Consider the following 17,001-nt stretch of genomic DNA (forward strand, 5'->3'; position numbering starts at 1 on the left):
TAGGATCCACCAGTTTGAGCAGGACTCTCTCGTTGCTTGTACAACATTGTTTGAATTGTTTTCCTTCTCCTCAGTTAAAATGACACTTGGCTGCTGGCATGAGATGTAGGTCATCAGAGCCCCGCTGCTGGCGACACAAGCAGGGGCTCAGTGTGTGAGCGTCGTCTTCAGCGGCCACTGTCACACAGAGTGAAGCCAAAGTGCCCCATCAGGTGGAAGGGCTGATGGAGTTACGTGGAGCGGCATGCGTGACTGTGATACGTGTGGGCTCATTTTGCATTGCAAAAGAGAGAGAACCAAGCGAAAACAAACTCCGAGGACGGACTCGCCATTAGACTTTGCCTTCAAACCTGTCTGCTGTGTGTGTGTGTGTGTGTGTGTGTGTGTGTGTGTGTGTGTGTGTGTGTGTGTGTGTGTGTGTGTGTGTGTGGTACTTACTCAACATAGCATAGAGTTCCTCCCATACCTCACATTCCTTTGAAGCTAGTGTCACAGGGGCCCTGCTTGGAGTTTAAAGTCCTGCCTCTGCTGCTGATATGTGGATCCAGCTGAGCAATGCACACTACTGTATATTTAACAGTATGTGAGTTACTGATAAGAATTGTTGCTCTGTTTTTATCTCGAAATTCCTCAGAGTCCCTCATTCACAGTAGACAACAGAGTCAGAGCGGTCAACTTTAACCTACACAGGAGGCTTCTAGTGCAGCTCGTTTTGTGGCGCCTGCTGCATATTTTTCAATCCAGCTAAGTATGAGACGTTACTTGTTCCCTAGAAATGTTACACAGCAGGTTTAAACGATCATAATCGTCACGTGAAGGCAGAAACTGGAACATTAATTTGATCCGGGTAACGATTCTCACAGCCGAGCCTAAAGTTGAAACCACAAGGACTGTCTGCAACTGATCCATGGATGTAATGCTGAATAGTTTATTTAAGCCAACATAGGTTCACTTAGTGGCCTCCAAGGCAAAGAACTGCCCACAGCGTCAATGTAAACTAACTAACTAAAATGGTAGAGTTAATCGACTGCACAGGGAAACTCCTCCAGCTCAGTCTACGTCGTTGTTTGGTTAAAATAAAGATGCAAAAGAAATGAAAATGTGTAAGTGCAGAGAAGGAAAATTCCAGGACTAGATATGTAGATGATAACCTACATTAGATCTAGTGGACCTAGAGTGGAACCATAGTTAATATTTTAAAGGGTGAACACTATTTAAACACAAACTTGTATTATTTCTATTAGTCCAGAAAACGTTATATAGTATATCAGTGTATATTCATCCACTATGTGATTTATACATTACTCCACCTCTGGCACCAACACTAATCATACTTTTAAGATTACATTTACATAAATGCTTTGAAAATGTTCTTTATCTATCTTCAAGTGTGATTCTACATTTTTCATGTGCTACAATTCCACTGTAAGACCAAAATCAGCTGACTTCCCTTTTAGCCTCAACCACACTGGTTCTAGAGAAAAAAAAATTAAGTAACGGACCAAAACAGCAGGGTCTGTAGTTTTCAAGAGCTTTTAGCTTTTGGACTTTCCACAAGGGATTAATGCCCATTTGGGGTTTATTGACAACTTTTGGAGGATTGAGCATTGTTATTAGTTTCGTGTTTATTCATGAAACCTGTTCTAACCAAAAGAGAAAGAGAAATGACATTTGCCCAGTGTAAACCTGCGCATCCTTCAGCGGCCAGGTTAGCACTGGGCTGCAGCCCATTTGCATTCACATGTGCGCTGCACTGATAACAGGCCCTCTGTGGACAGCGTGGCCGCATGACGTAATACACGGTTCGCCTGCTTTACAGCCACTCGCAGTGACGTAATACAAAACTAGCGATACTGGCGCGCCGTCCTCGTGCTAACAGGCCGCGCTCTGTCCGTCTCACTGGTTTGCTCTCGAGCACTCGCACGGCGCACTGAGACGTGACAAGAAAGACTTTGTCCCAGTCTCACATCTGCATCTGGACCTTACATCACCATCAGCCAGCTTCTGGATTAAGGGGAGGACTGTGATTCTCCTCACACTCAGCCTTCAATTATCACCTCATCAAATGACACAGACAGACACGCTGTTGTCTCGAAGTGATAATGAATAATTTGAACACACAAGTTCAGTTCACTAGCGCCTAAGCCCATCACCCTGATAGATTGGTATCAGCTGACCAACTGATTGATTTCTGTGTTGGAACAATAATTAGGTCACAAGGATATCAACTAGACCCGATCATGTGACAATGTGAGCCCCTGAATAAATAAAAAGACTTCCTACACGTTCACTTCTGGTTGTGACCTTTGATGGGAATGTAGCCAGTAGACAAAGTAGCTGTCAGGCTGCAAATAGTCAGACGCGAACTGCAGAAAGAACTCAGTGACCTACATGCGCTGCAGAGGTCTGCCAGAATGGACGTGACTCTGGCCAAGCGTTATGAAGCACCGGCCCTGAAGAGGGAACCTAATTGATTAATTATGCAAATTAGACTGATCGCGTAATATGTGACCATCACGCTAAACAGGTGGACAGAAAACACACAGACGTGTCCCCGCTGCTGCAGGCGAAGCTAGAAAATAAACAGGAACATGCAAAGCGTCTAAATCCGCATATGTAGCGTGTGCATCCTCAGCTCAACTCATAACTGCCTCCTTTTCCTCGGGCTCTCGATACAACGCTGAAATCTGCAAGATGCAGCATGACTGAAGTGAAAAGAAAAACACAGGAGGAATGGAAGCGACAGCATGTGCTGAACACACACCTATTTATTACGCTCCAAACTGTGGGCCTGCACTTTGTTTTGCTCTTTTCCGCGAATCGCCCCAGGTGAGGTATGGTGCACGGGCTGAGCGCCAGCGGACGGCTTTCGCAACTCCCAGCGCAGAGACGGAGCATGCGTCTGCAGCCAGACAGGCCGGCAGAGACCAGACAGGAGGCAGACAGCGGTGAGCGGCCGTGGAGACAAACAGACAGGAACCACAGTCATGCGCTCCGCTCTCTGGCAGGAGTTGCCTTTGTTCGGGACGCCGATTGGTCTGTTTGAGTTACACGTCACCATTGATTGGTCTTACACGGAATTCACGCCTTGTTAATGCGATCATTGTCACAAGAAGTGTGGGTGTGTGACACACACAATCAGCCCCTGATCCTGACGCGAGTTCCTGGACAGTGGCCTATTGACGAATTTCATGAAAGCAGTCCGAAGACCACCTGGATAACACGGGGTTAACGCTTATTGTGTCAAACGCAAAAGTGCAACGTGTGGTCAGATGTGTGCGATTTTGACCAAAGGCCAATGGACGGTGCATCAAACAGTGACTGCTGTGCATGTAACTACACTACCTCACTGCACAATACAGGACGCATTTACATACAGTGCCTGACAAACACTGTAACTGTGTAACTACTGATGTTGGGTGGCTACTAGAAGCTAGCACTGTTCTCAATGAGGAAAGCAGATCTGACACCTACTAAAAAGGGTTTTAGTTACGTCATTCTTTTTTGATCATTTCCCTCCCTGAAGCTCTAATGTGGACTGCATTAAACAAACCTTTAGGTTTTATGTCGGTTACCATGTCTAACGTGTGAAGGCTACGCTGGAGGCCGCCGGCTGAATGTCAACGGCGCAGCCAGTTTTTCTGCTTTCATTGTTGTTTGTGTGATTATTTGAACAATAGTCAAACATAAAGAACAGCAAACAATTAAATGCTTCGGGTTAGGCCTTCAGCAGCTTTGGGGGCGACTTCCCTTTTGAACTGTGTATCCACTCGGGTGTTCAAACAGAAAGCAACGACGGACTGACAGCATTAACATGTCTGAGGTTGTGGGACGCACCATGAAGAATGATCTCAGGAGCTGGTGCTGAGTTGTACCTCAGATGACGAGCAGCTTTACCTCACACGGCGCCATGAACCCGGCGCCGAGGTGAAAAGAAGCATCGCATCTTTGCGGGAAGCATTTTGCGTGCGCTGCCTGGTCATGAAATCAGCCAGAGGCCTTTTACCCCCCGCCTCCACCCCCCCAAGCGCCTTCCTGCGAGAGGATTACGGAGCGTCCTTTAACTGCGCCATCTGCCTCCAAATTGACTTTCAATTAACGCTGGCAAATGAGAAAGCTGTCCGAGCGAAGAGCGGCGCAGATTGAGATGTTGCTCTGTGAGTGTCGAGTTGTCGCGTGCGGCTGCGGCTCATGAGATTTTATCAGTCACAGGAAAGACGACAACGGCTGGTGAGACACCGGCGCCGCTATCAATTGTTCCGCCGTATTATTTCAAAGCTCTGCGCCCGACTGCGTGACTAATGTAAGGGATGGTGTGCAGTGTGTGCGTACAGTGTATTGATGGTGAAACCCACACAACTTCCCCATCGATCAGCACTCTGTGTAGAGGAAGGTCAATATGTGTTTAGCTTTTGGCTGTAGTGCACCGGCTCTGGATGAAGATCAAACACAGAACTGCTAACTGCCCCTGAGGGACTGAGAGAACTGTAATGGAATTACATACATAGCCCTTATAACACACAACGCAACACAAACAGATAGAGCCCTCAGCCTCTTGTCTTACTGCACACAAGTCAAATCACCTCAGGTGTGTGTAGCTGTGTGGTGGTGGCAGGGATGCAAACAGCTGGTCAATAGGCTTTGACAGAATCCACGCCTGAGGTCGTAACCCTCAGGGGTCAGGGTCAGATGAAGTGTGCCTCACTACGAACCCTTCACAGAGGGCACGGGGTCACTAAAAAACACCCCCCCCCACACACACACACATACACACACACACAAACACACGAAATACAGTAAATTAGGTGACTGTTTTGACGTACTTCCAATTCTTATTTAAAATATTTTATTTTTGTTGTGGAAGAAATTATTTATTTTTAGATTATTTTATTTTATTTATTTATTTTATTTTTTAGATTATTTGTGTTGAGTAAGATGATTATGTAACTCAAATGTAACTCGAATTATGTGAAGAAATTGCAAACTTTAGTGGCTTGAATTATACTGAATGTTCAGACACGACTTATGGCGCTGACTTTTAGATTTTATCAGAAACATATTAGGATTGTGCGCTTAATCTCCTGACTGTCATACTTTATTTAGCGTTCGTGTGGCTGCAAGTTACGTGAGTACTACTTGGGCTTCTGATGCAATACTAGTGCGGAGGAATCAAACCTTTACGCACAGGACGGCGGAGGTTTGTCTTGTTGCCTGGATACGAACGCGGAGGGTGGCGCATACAGTGGTGCTTCTCTAAATGAAACTGGCACGTCGTCGCCGACATTGTGGCTCACTGTATCAACCGCCGTGGAGGAATGACCTTCGTACGGTTTGAACCCCAATGTCGCCAGTTGCCCTAACGCCATTGGAGAAGCAGCGGTTGTGCGAACAGCGCCATTTCTGTCGGCGTCCATGATACGCGATGCTACCGCAGCGGATTCCAGAGCTCGAGCTCGGAACGGCAGCGGGAGAGAAATAGCCGCTCCCCTTTCGCTGCTCCTCTCTACTTCAGCCCACGGCAGGTGAGTAAAGCAGCGCACCGCTCGCGCGGTTTCCCGTCTTCCCGTGTGCTTTTGGTGCGTTTTGTGTTTCACGGTTAGTCAACTTAGTCGTTTGCTGTTTTACGGTATGGCGCACATTTTTGAAGGGGAAACGTCTGACAGTCCTCTGGTACCCTACCGGGGCAGCCGCTCCTCCTCCCCTTCGGTCACAACAACAAGCGTACGCGAAAGCTAACGTTAGCAAATGGCTAGTTTCAATTTCAGTCGACCGCGTTTGTTACTGTGCGGCGACGTTTGGCTATCCAGGGTCTTATTTTTGAAACGGGAAGTTGAAATTGACTTAACGCCGTAGTTTGCTATGCTAGCTAGTCAATGTTGTTTAATGGGGAGTCACAGTATAGCAGTCGTTCACCTGCTAGACGAATTTCAAGCTAAGGTTATTCTTCGTGGGGACAGTCGGCTTCACAAATTCACATTAAACATAGATTGTCACTCGAGTGTATGTGAAGCAAAGTAAAAATAAAAACGTTGGGCCGCTTAACGTCGAGACGAACAGCTCTTGGCAGCTAACTTGACCAACTTAGCTCATTAGCTAAAGGTCGGTGGTCCTGCTAACCTTGCCATTTGACTGAGAGTGACGCTAGCTAATACTAAAACTCGGTAGGTTAGCGGCAGTTGACACTAATGCCTCACACCAGTCGAATTCTACGGTAAATCGACATGGCATTGCCATTATTATTAATCTTGGATATCGCTGGTGACTGTCCTGTAGTTGCGTTGCAGCACTAGATCGCCCAGCAATGTAGCGTCTGTAAACTGATCAATATCACTGTTGCATAAACTTACCAAAGTAGGTAAGACGTCTCTCTATTAGCTTCAAAATACCAACCCTTTATAATCCTGTCACCTTCGATTGTTTGCCGTTTTAAGAGTGTCTTGTAGAATAAAGTTGGCAATGTTATGGGGGCAGCAGCTAGCCCTAGCTGCCGGGGTTTGCATGCATACAAGAAACAGCTGGGTAAGAGACACTGGTCAGCCATATTTGGCATTAATCGATGAAGCTATCAAACGTTTTAGACGCTTTCCAGCGAAATATATCTACCACAATACTATTCACCATTGACATCGACTGCCCTAATTGGCTGGTTACATACTGATAAGCCCTTTCTTATAAACTTGCCCTTTTGACGTCTCTGATGAGTAACGCATAATGTGCCACCGTTGAGTGACGGCCGGGCCATCCAATCACATCGGCGCATCCTCCATTTGCTCTTTGCGTCTGTTCCCTAAACCAGCGCTGCCATATGACACAAATGCGTTTGACAGCGAGCGTTTCTCTGCCCCGCGCTTGTAGGTTCATACTAAACTGTTAACATTTGCTTGTTTCACTGTTTAATGACCGTTAAAGTAATACATATCCGATTACTATATATGTAACTATAATTGACACATAACCGATGTATGGTTTGAATTTTCCTTTCTACAATGTCTTACATTGTGAACATTGCAAACATTTTTTTTATTTCTTGAAAACTTCAAAATGTTAAGTAGTTGTCTGCTTTCGGAGCTTATGTTTTTACAGAAGCCTGTTAGCTGGATTGTAAATAAGGTTGTGAACATCTTCAGAGATATGAGAGAAATATATAAGTTTGTATTCAGTGACATTGGGCTTCCCCAACGTTTGTTTAAAAAAAAAACCCAAAATAATAATATAGTTTTCACATCTAAAATGAAGACCCCCTGCTTTTTTCTGACTGTGTGTTGGTATGTTGGCTGTTGAGTATGAATAAGGTCTTTGACTGTGTGCCTGTTTGTTTCAAATGCTTGCATTCAGCAATACAAATATTCAGAGAAACTGACGGCTGTTTGGTCTGTTTCAGGTTGTGCCGGTGAAGTAAGACGTGGCCCTAAAATGGACCCCCTCAACTAAGACGCAAACACATCTTGTGTTTTGCTCAGCAGCTGAGACCTATCAGCAGCATAAGCCATGCCTGACGAGTGAAACCCCCAGTTTTGCTCCAAGCAATAAAAAAAAAAAAAAAAAAAAAAAAAGACAAAAAAATCCTACATGCCTCCCCATGTAGAGCCCCTTCAGTGCCTCTTGCTGGAGTGACTGCCCGCTCTTCCAGACACGTTCTGCCTCATTTTCTTTCAATACCCTTCTCCTCTCACCATCCTACAGTAACTTCCCATCACAATGCTGATCCACCTAAGAATGGCCAATACCTGAGTTCACATGCGTCCAGTGAGCACCGATTCAGACGGTCCCGCTCCTCCTGAAAACCTTTCTTGCCCCTACCCCTTTGTGGGTCCCCTGCCTACCACAGAGATGTCCCTGCTCCAGTCGCTGGATCCAGTACAAAGCTGGCTTGGACAGGAGCTTGAGAAGTGCGGGATTGATGCCATGATATATACCCGCTATGTACTCAGCCTTCTCCTGCATGACAGTTATGATTACGATCTGCAGGACCAGGTAGGGAGTCTACCTATTAGTGTCATGTGTACATTTTACATATATATGTACATTGTTTTTCTATGTTAGTTTGCCCATTTAACTAAAATTAACTTAATTTTTGTCTGACAGGAAAATGACATCTTTTTGGGCTGGGAGAAGGGAACTGGCAAGAAATGGGGCAAGACTAAGAAAAAAGGAGGGACCGACCTGAGTCTTGAAGAAATGAAGAAACAAGCCGCTGTGCAATGCCTTCGCTCTGCATCTGATGAAGTAAGCTTCCTTTTGATGATCTGACTATTGTAATCCTGCGATTGTGATATATATAAACAAACACAATTTTTGGAGAAATGTGAGTTATGCATAGAAACAGGAACTGATTGACCTGCCCTCTTTGATTTGAAAAGTATGAAGAGAATTCCAAATGGAAAATGCATTAGTGTTTTTTGAGTAATTACACCAGGACTTAGTTGCCTGTTGAGGTGCTGGTATTAATTGAATGAATCACAGCGAAGCTTTGTCAATGTGGGAGGTCATAGCACTGAGTATGATAAGATTGTTACTGTAAATTTGAGTGTGTTGGAGGAACCTCTGTTAATCTTCATGTTCTAATCTTTAATCTTCTGTCTTAACTTGCACAGAATTCTGAAAGACATTTGCTAGTTCCAGACTGTATCGTTTGTGCTTCATACTAATTGAAGGAGCTAAACACTGATGCTGATATTATTTTCTGGCCAAAAGTAGTAAGTGAGGTGTGCATAAGAATGACGCAAAGATGGAGGGAGGGTAGGGGGAAGGGTCTGCACGGCAAGAGGAGGAGTATTGCACTTCTCTAGGGACTGGGCTCTGCGGTCTATTTTTTAACCAGCACACGCTGCATGGGATTGCAGCAGAGCCGGTCAGCTGACAGCCGACCGGCATTAGCACAGTGATGCAAGAAGAAACTTGGGGTAGAAGAAAACTTTGCCTTAGATGAGGTGGAATGGTACCATTTTCTCAACATTAGAATAGGAAATAAGTATACTTAGGAACATGGCAAAATTGGTACTGCGAAGCCAGTTCCTTGTGAACTGTATGAGGCTGTATGTTTTAACGGTGCAGTAACAATGGTCTAATCTTAGTAGTTATTTTTTTTTGGGGGGGGGCGCTCACATAATGGCTTTCAGCTGTTGAAATATTTGCATTTCAGTCAAGCATTTTTTTTTGTATTATGAAAATAACTGCTTTAAATTTGATTAACTTGATGATTTTATTAATTATTTGATTGTTTAATTGTATTTTGTAAGTGAGAATTAAGAGCCATCTGTTCTTCCCCTGTGCAGAACTCTGGAATTGAGAGCCTAGTTGAAGAGCTATGCTCTAAACTTAAGGACATACAAAACAAACAGAAAGGTTTGCTTCATTCCTTCAACAATTATATTTATAGAATAAAACAAACCATATAGTACAATAAAAGCTATTTTCATATGTAGTACAATGTTCTAGTTATGTCTTTTTTTTTTCTTTACAGAGGAAAAACAGATTCAAAAGAAATCTGATGGCTCTCACTCTCCAGAGCGGTCGGAGTCCCCCTCTTCAAAGGACCAGGTGGAAATGTAAGTGAAATCTGTATGTAAATGATGCAGAGGGAACCAACGAGTTTTTGCATATGGAACACACATCTTTGTTAATTTTAAAAATGTTTTGAAAGTTTATTTTGTTTTATTTTTTTTGTCTTTCTTTGACTACAGGTATTATGAAGCCTTTCCTCCTTTGTCAGAAAAGCCTGTTTGTCTCCAAGAGATTATGACAGTGTGGAACAAGGCTAAGGTCTGTGCATATTCAAGTTCATCATCCTCTGCAGCTCCACAGACCAGCACAGACACATCTTCCCCTAAAGATTGCAACAGTGAAGGTGAGGCTGCAAAGGAGCGCAACCTCGAAGCATGTGGCACCAACACTAATGTGACTAATGAGAGAGGCCAGCAGCGACGGAGCAAGAAAGAGAAAGAAAATCGATACCACACGGGTGTAGCAGCAGAGGAGAAATCTACCGTCCACTTCAAGAGGCAGACAAGACACAGATCTGAAGGCAAATACAGACCCAGATCCTGGTCTTCTGGATCTAGTGAGGCAGGCTCTAGCTCAAGCGGGAACCAGGGTGACTCCAAGTTATCTAGAAGCAAGGCAGTAAGAATAAGGCACAAATCCAGGGAGGCTGCAAAGAATAAAAGAGCACGCAACAGCGGGCAGGTAAAACTGCAGGTGAAGGTAACCGACAAAGAGGAACGAAGAAACACAGGGGGGGGGAGTAGCAGCACAACTGGGGGAGCTGCCAAACAACCACAGCTTTACAAAAAGGGGAAGAGACCGCTTAAGGAGATTCGTAAAGATCCGGGCTGGGTGGAAGCAAGAGAGTCTGGCTTTGAGGCCAGAAAAACAAAGGAATATATGGAGGAGCCACTTTGGTACACTGAACCCATCACAGAATATTTTGTACCTTTCAGCAGCAGACAAAGCAAACTGGAAACAACATATAGAAACAAGCTTGATTCTCCTGATGGCTTTGCCTTGTCTGCTGATATGGAGAGGCTGCCAGAGAGAATCCAGGGAATCTGCATTGCCAATGAGAGCTACCAGAGAGCATACCTAGCAGCAGGCTCATTTGTAGATGGGCATTTTGTGGAAGGGCCTGGAGAAGCAGAAGAGGAAACTGCAGAATTCACTGGGACTTCAAGCTGCCCTCAGCCAGAGGATAGTAGAGATTTAGATGACAAGCATCTGTCTGAATTCAGTCACTTCTATGAAGTTGATATTTATCAATCCATATTGGATACTAGTGCCTCAGAGTCGATACAAGAGAGTCGTATCTTGAGCATGATACGACAAAAAAGCAAAGAGCAAAGAGACATTGAGGCAGAATGTTGTTTACTGTTAGAGGGCCTTGAGCAGCAAGGGAAAAGTGCAATACGGGCAGGCTCACAGGAAGGTTTGGGATGTGTTGGATTCCTAATGGAGGATCTTGAAAACATGGCTAATGTGTGGGGATGCTATTCACCATCAACATCAGAGGAGATAGATGGAGAAAGCTTTGTAGGAGATTCTCCCATTCGGCTCTCCCCCCTTCTTGATAGTGTTTCATTCACCCTGAGTAAACTATCTGGAAAACTGGAGGAGCCACCAATTCCTGAATCCATCAGTGAACCATCTGGTTTGAACTCATCCTGCTTCTCTCTTTTTGAGCTGCAGTATGACAGTCCTACTTTTCCTTTTCCCCGTGACTCACTCACCGTTGGGCATGAAAACAACACAGATTCTAGTAGCTGTCTTGACCCACATTCTAATAAACAGTCTCGTTTGCTAATATGGACCAAAAATAGTGCCTTTGATGAAACTGAACACTGTTCTAACCTTTCAACGAGAACTTGCAGTCCGTGGTCACATTCAGAGGAGACTCGTTCAGACAATGAACAAGGAAATGCTCCGCTAGAGGATGCTACTCAAATTGGCAACAAAGACATTGATTGTATAATTGCTCCGCTCTCTGGTACTTATCTAGAGGATGAAATCTTGGATTTTTTGCAGGAAGACTCTGGATGTAAATGTGACGGGGTCAGTGTAACCACAGCATCCAAACCGGCCTTCACCAAAAAATCTAAATTGGAGTCCATTTGTGGTATAGCGTTGGAAGAGGATGAGAGTAAGCAGTACAGCACTGGCGTGTTTTTAGACAACACAAACCAACAGAGTGATGATTACAGCTCAGGGATAATAAAGGACATTTGGACTGCAAGTGGCAAATCTGTAACTTCAAGGCAAGGAAAATTAAAAACGTGTGAGGGGCTATTCCCAGATGACTCAGCTGGTTACTGCTGCAGCTGCCTGGAGGTGCAGGCAAAAGGTGTTCCTCTTCAGGGTACACAGGAAAAAGCAGTTCAGCGATCAGAGTATCACCTTTGGGAAGGAAAGAAAGAAGAACAGGACTTAGCCAAAAACAAACTCTCCAAGGTAGATGGTGCTGGGGATTACACGACTCCGTCCAAGCCCTGGGATTTGAATTCTGACAAGGAGAGCACATCATTCATTCTAGGAGGGGTGTATGGAGAGCTGAAAACACTAAGCGGTGATAAGAATTGGGCTGTTGTGCCACCAAGTGATGCCCAAGACAGCCTGCTACAATGTGCCGCTGCAGCAGCGTCAGCTTCTAACTCAGACATGCTCACCATTTCTGGCACTGATGTATTCATGAACACAAGCAGCTGCTTTGCCCCTGGCCACAGGCCCCTGTGGAGGCCTCTCGTGTCATTTGGGCAGAGTGACCAGGCAATTAACCGAGGTGGGGATGGATTGAATAAGGGATTTTCTTTCATCTTCCATGAAGATTTGCTTGGATCTTACGGAGGCTTCCATAGTGAGGGGCAAGGTATAGAATACCCTTTTGCATCCTTTAGCCTAAACAATCCCTTCTCTCAAGTTCTACATGTTGAGTGTTCATTTGAGCCTGAGGACATGGCTTCGTTCAGCCCGGGGTTCAAGCCCAAATCTATTCTTTGCTCTGACTCTGAGAATGAATCCTTCCACCCCAGACTATATGGCATCAATCGGACGCAATATAGGGCCATTCGCATTTCCCCAAGGACTCATTTCCGACCAATATCGGCCTCGGAGTTGTCTCCTGGCGGAGTTAGTGATTCTGAGGCTGAGACTGACAAAGAGGAGATGAATTTTCCCATCCTGGCACCAGCGGATGTCTTTGATGATCCTCAGGCAGACCTCAAACCTCTGGAGGACGATGCAGAATGTGAGGGCCCGTATTATGGGAAGTCAGAACTGGAATCTGGTAAATTCTTACCAAGATTAAAGAAGTCTGGCATGGAGAAGAGTGCCCAGACCTCGCTAGATTCACAGGAGGGCTCCGGTTCTCTCCTGCCAATCGCTGAGCAAGAGATTTGCTTAGACTGCAAAACAGCAGCAGATGCATCAACTGCAGGTGAACAGACGGACATTTCTACTGGCAAGATTCTAAAACAGGAATCTTCCGGAGAAGAACAGTCCTGCTCATGTCCGCCAGCAGAACCGATCCCCAAGTATGGGATTGCTTACGATGTTGGCGATGTGCCAGAGGTAAGGGTTTCTTATTATCTATTTCCATAGTGTGTTCTGAAATCTAACATGGATTTTACAGGTGATTTGTAAAATGGCTGTTTACTAAAGCACACTAATCACTGATTCTTCCTGTCTAGTTCCCTCTGCTAAATATAAGTCGACAGGGAGGAACTGGCAGCCAGCAAGAAGAGTGTTGGTGGCAGAACACTCTCTGTTCCCCTATTTTCCCTGGATCTCAGTGCACAGGTAAACCTTTTTTTTTTTTTTTTTTTTTTTTTTAAATCTGCACTTTTTTTTTATGTATCAAATCGTATTTGATTATTTGTGTTATTGACTTATTCAACTCTGAAGTGATCACTTTTTTTGATATGCAACGTCAGCTATTGGCAACACTTAAAATGAAGCCAGCATTTAAAATAGACCGGCAATAACATATACATCATTCAAATGCGGAGAATGTACTATAAATTGCAGACAATTGGCAAACTCTACTGAATCTTAAAGCTTCAAATGCTGATAATCATCAGAAATTTGTTGTATTTCTCATTTTACCTTTTGTTTTAGTAAACATTACTGTGTTTCCCAGTTTACTCTTTTACATCTCTTGACCACCAACCAATATGATTACTGACAGCATGTTGCACATTTAAGTATGTATGATTTATGTTTTTTGTGGAATATTGATTGGTCAAACCAACATTGGCTGCAGAGATCAAATTCTACTACTCCAACTAAATATGCAAACTGTTTAAATTGTTTTTACAAAAGCCATTGAGTAAATAAATAAAAACACCAGCATGAACAACGACAAAAGGTCATTAGATCAGCAGAGTCAAAGTCTAAAAGTGTCTGTAAAGCAACATTAGTGGCACTATGTATGTCATGTTTAATTAAAAGATGCTAGACTGAACAGTTAAAGGAACCATCAGGCATGTACAGCTATCTAACCCTATCATGTGACTTACTTTTCCAGGGAGCAGCAACATTTAAAACTTCATTTTTTGAGAGAGGACACCTGTCATCAAAAGGAAAGCTTCCTCCCTTTTGCGACTGGACCAGCAAAGATTTCAGGGTAATCTCAGAGCTGGAAAACCTAATGTAGGCTAATTTTCTGAGACAACCCTCTAAAACCTCCACATATTCCTGCTGGTTTTTCATTTACTAACTTAAGAACCGTTTATAATCAACAATGAGATAAACAAAAGCGAGTGGAAAACAGGAAAACTAAAAAAAAAAAAAAAAAACGTTCTGTCTTTGAATGATGCCATGTGTGGACATACATTTTTAGAATTTGTTTCATTAGATTATTCTGAACACTGGTCCTTTTTCAAGTCTCACAGTTAGGTAGTAGAGACAGTCTCTTTGTTTCTTGTCAGTTTTGTTCCCACAATTTTGCTTTTGAACTAAGATACTGGTAGTTGGTGGTGTCTGAATGGTTGTGCATGTATGTTCATCCAAGCCAGTCTCACTCCTCTTTTTCTAGTTGAACCTAATGTTGTGTGAAACAGTTGCCACCACATCTTCTACTTTTCCATCCTGTGTTCAGAAAGACAACATAGGGACATTGAGATTTGAGTTGTAAGAATTTGCAAGTTTAATTTAGTTTGTGTGGCTGACTTTCTGAATGTAAAGCGGAGTGTGTGTGTGTGCAAATTTTCTTTTGATTACCTGTGAAATCCTCATAATTGAAAAGTTATAAATGAGTCTGTTTTTTTTCCCCCTATTGAATGGTGATAGGCTTTTAAAGCTGGTAGTAGAACTAGTATGGTTTGTTAGGCTACAATAAATCTTTTAAAAATAAAAAAAAAAACAGGAAATCAAAAGGAGTTTTTTTTTTGGGCGGGGGGGCAAAAATACTAATCTACTTGAATTGCAATGCTGTGGGGGGAGACATGAATACAGCCATCTTTGCAGACATCTGTGTTGCAATTGAATGAAACATTTGTTTTCCATTTTGTAATTTCTATGGTACAGACTCTTGGTGCTATGAATATGTTCATAATCCTTTTGAAGTTGCAGTTTTATACTGTTTCACTGCTGTCATGATAAACTGCATAGTTTTGTTTGTAGTTTAAGACAGGCTCCATAAATCTCTTCGCAAACATTTTGGCATTTTGGAAAGATGCTAACGAGAGATGGCTTTTTTTTTTTTTTTTTTGGTAGATTACGTCTTAGTTGTCAGGTCTGCAACAGCTGAGGTAAAAAATACTAGCAGATTTTAAAACTATTGTTTCCACACACCCTATTTTTTTATTTTTAGTTTGTTTTACCCCAAACAGAAAGGGAAAAATAGGCACCAACAGTTAACTGTCCATTCTTGGGAACATGAGACTAAACACATCTAACGTGGCAGGGTGGTGGTCAAACAAAAAGGAAAAATGGTAAAACTACATTAAGGTACAAATGCTTTTTCCATTTGAGGTGTGTTTTTAATTATTTTTGGGGTTTCAAGTATATCTTGTTGAAATATAGAGTAACGTATCTGTTTGTGTGTGAGCTTGTGTTTGTGTAGAACTTGTGAAGCAGCTGGTTCAGAGTGGATGTACCACTGTTTAAAATGTATGCGTAGACATACATTTGCTAAAATACAAACGCATTATGCCCTCTATATTTGAAACGCACCTTTGACAAATTGGCTATCAAACGAGCTGTGCTTTTACTGACCCTTGTGGTTTTTCTTTATCTGCTTGGTTTTTGTGAGTTAACATGATGAATAGCAGCAGAAAGTTATTTGCTACAGCATACTTTGAAACAAGAAGCACAGATAATAAAAACATTCACTCCTCTGTTAATGGGCAATTAATAAATGTCAGCAGTGTAAACAGGCTTGATGTAATGCACTGTTGCTGATGAAGGTTTCTCTGTCTTGTGCATGGCTTTGGAAATGGCTTTTACATTTAATAGGGCAAAACATTGTTAAAGGCCAGGGTTTCTTTAATCCAGTGTTGCTTTAATTGAATAAGGAACCGCCCCATACCTTTTGTCACCCTGATTCAAGTAGCTAAATGAAAGGTACTCAACTTCAGGGTCCTGTCACCTTTGTTTGACAGTCATCAGACCAGACACTCAGGAATTTTTTAATATACATATACTGCATAATCTACACTCAAACAGTACATCAATGCGTTTGATTGTAGAGCACAAATTATTGACAGGAGTTTGTTCTAAGTACCCACAGATGTCTGTCATTAATTTAGCGCTATAGTTTGAGGTTGTGGGCTAAAAGACTAAGCCATTGTAGATTGCATAAGCAATGTGGGGAATTTTAGAATTGAGTCCTATGCAATACCTTGGCGCATGTAAACATTCAAGAGTAAGTGGAGAAATGTCATTCAGTTAATTTTGCATGTTTTAATAGGGGGAACCTGTGGAAAACAATAAACCATGGAATACCTGTAAGAAAATGCAGCATGCATACATCACACTCCATATTTTTATTTTGGATTAAGCAAATATTTTAGTTAAGAGTGAAGTTTCATGAGTGATTAAAAGGATGCCATGACTGTGAAAATCCCAGTGAATGTGTGCAAGAAGCTAAAAATCACACAAAGCTTACATGGGAGTTGAAAAGCACGCATTACACCTTTAGTCTGTTGAATTCTTCCATTGTGATAGGCCATGTAAACATATGGGGCAAAAAAGTGTATGACAAGGAAATGCATATATTAAGGGTATATGTATTTGGAACAACACTCACAGGTTGGCTGAGTTTTGATTGCACTGTGGTCTGAAGAACATATCCAGCACTGAAAACTTTGCGTTTTCATCCTCTTTTCATTCCCACCCAGGCGATGATCCTTTACGCTCCACCACACCACCTTCCTCTGTGCCCCCAAATTCCATCTGTCCTATCTAGCTGTGTTGTTCTAATTTCATGTACACCCTGAGTAAATTATTTTGTTTCATTGTGGATTTTCTTAACATCTAATAAAGAAATAAACCAAACCTCATCCTGTGCGCCTG

General features: G+C 42.9%; 1 protein-coding gene across 1 annotated transcript; it reads left to right on the forward strand.

The window, feature by feature from the left end:
• Positions 1-5,210: 5,210 nt before the first annotated feature.
• kiaa0232 (KIAA0232 ortholog) lies at positions 5,211-16,988 on the forward strand. The gene is made up of 8 exons (XM_029143067.3): positions 5,211-5,522; positions 7,382-7,974; positions 8,086-8,226; positions 9,276-9,345; positions 9,464-9,548; positions 9,684-13,056; positions 13,176-13,284; positions 14,012-16,988. The coding sequence occupies exons 2-8, from the start codon at positions 7,738-7,740 to the stop codon at positions 14,026-14,028; spliced, it is 4,032 nt and encodes a 1,343-aa protein (XP_028998900.1). The 5' UTR covers positions 5,211-5,522; positions 7,382-7,737; the 3' UTR covers positions 14,029-16,988.
• Positions 16,989-17,001: the final 13 nt, after the last annotated feature.

The sequence above is a fragment of the Betta splendens genome, chromosome 2 (genome assembly GCF_900634795.4).
Source record: "Betta splendens chromosome 2, fBetSpl5.4, whole genome shotgun sequence".
Classification (NCBI taxonomy): domain Eukaryota; kingdom Metazoa; phylum Chordata; class Actinopteri; order Anabantiformes; family Osphronemidae; genus Betta; species Betta splendens.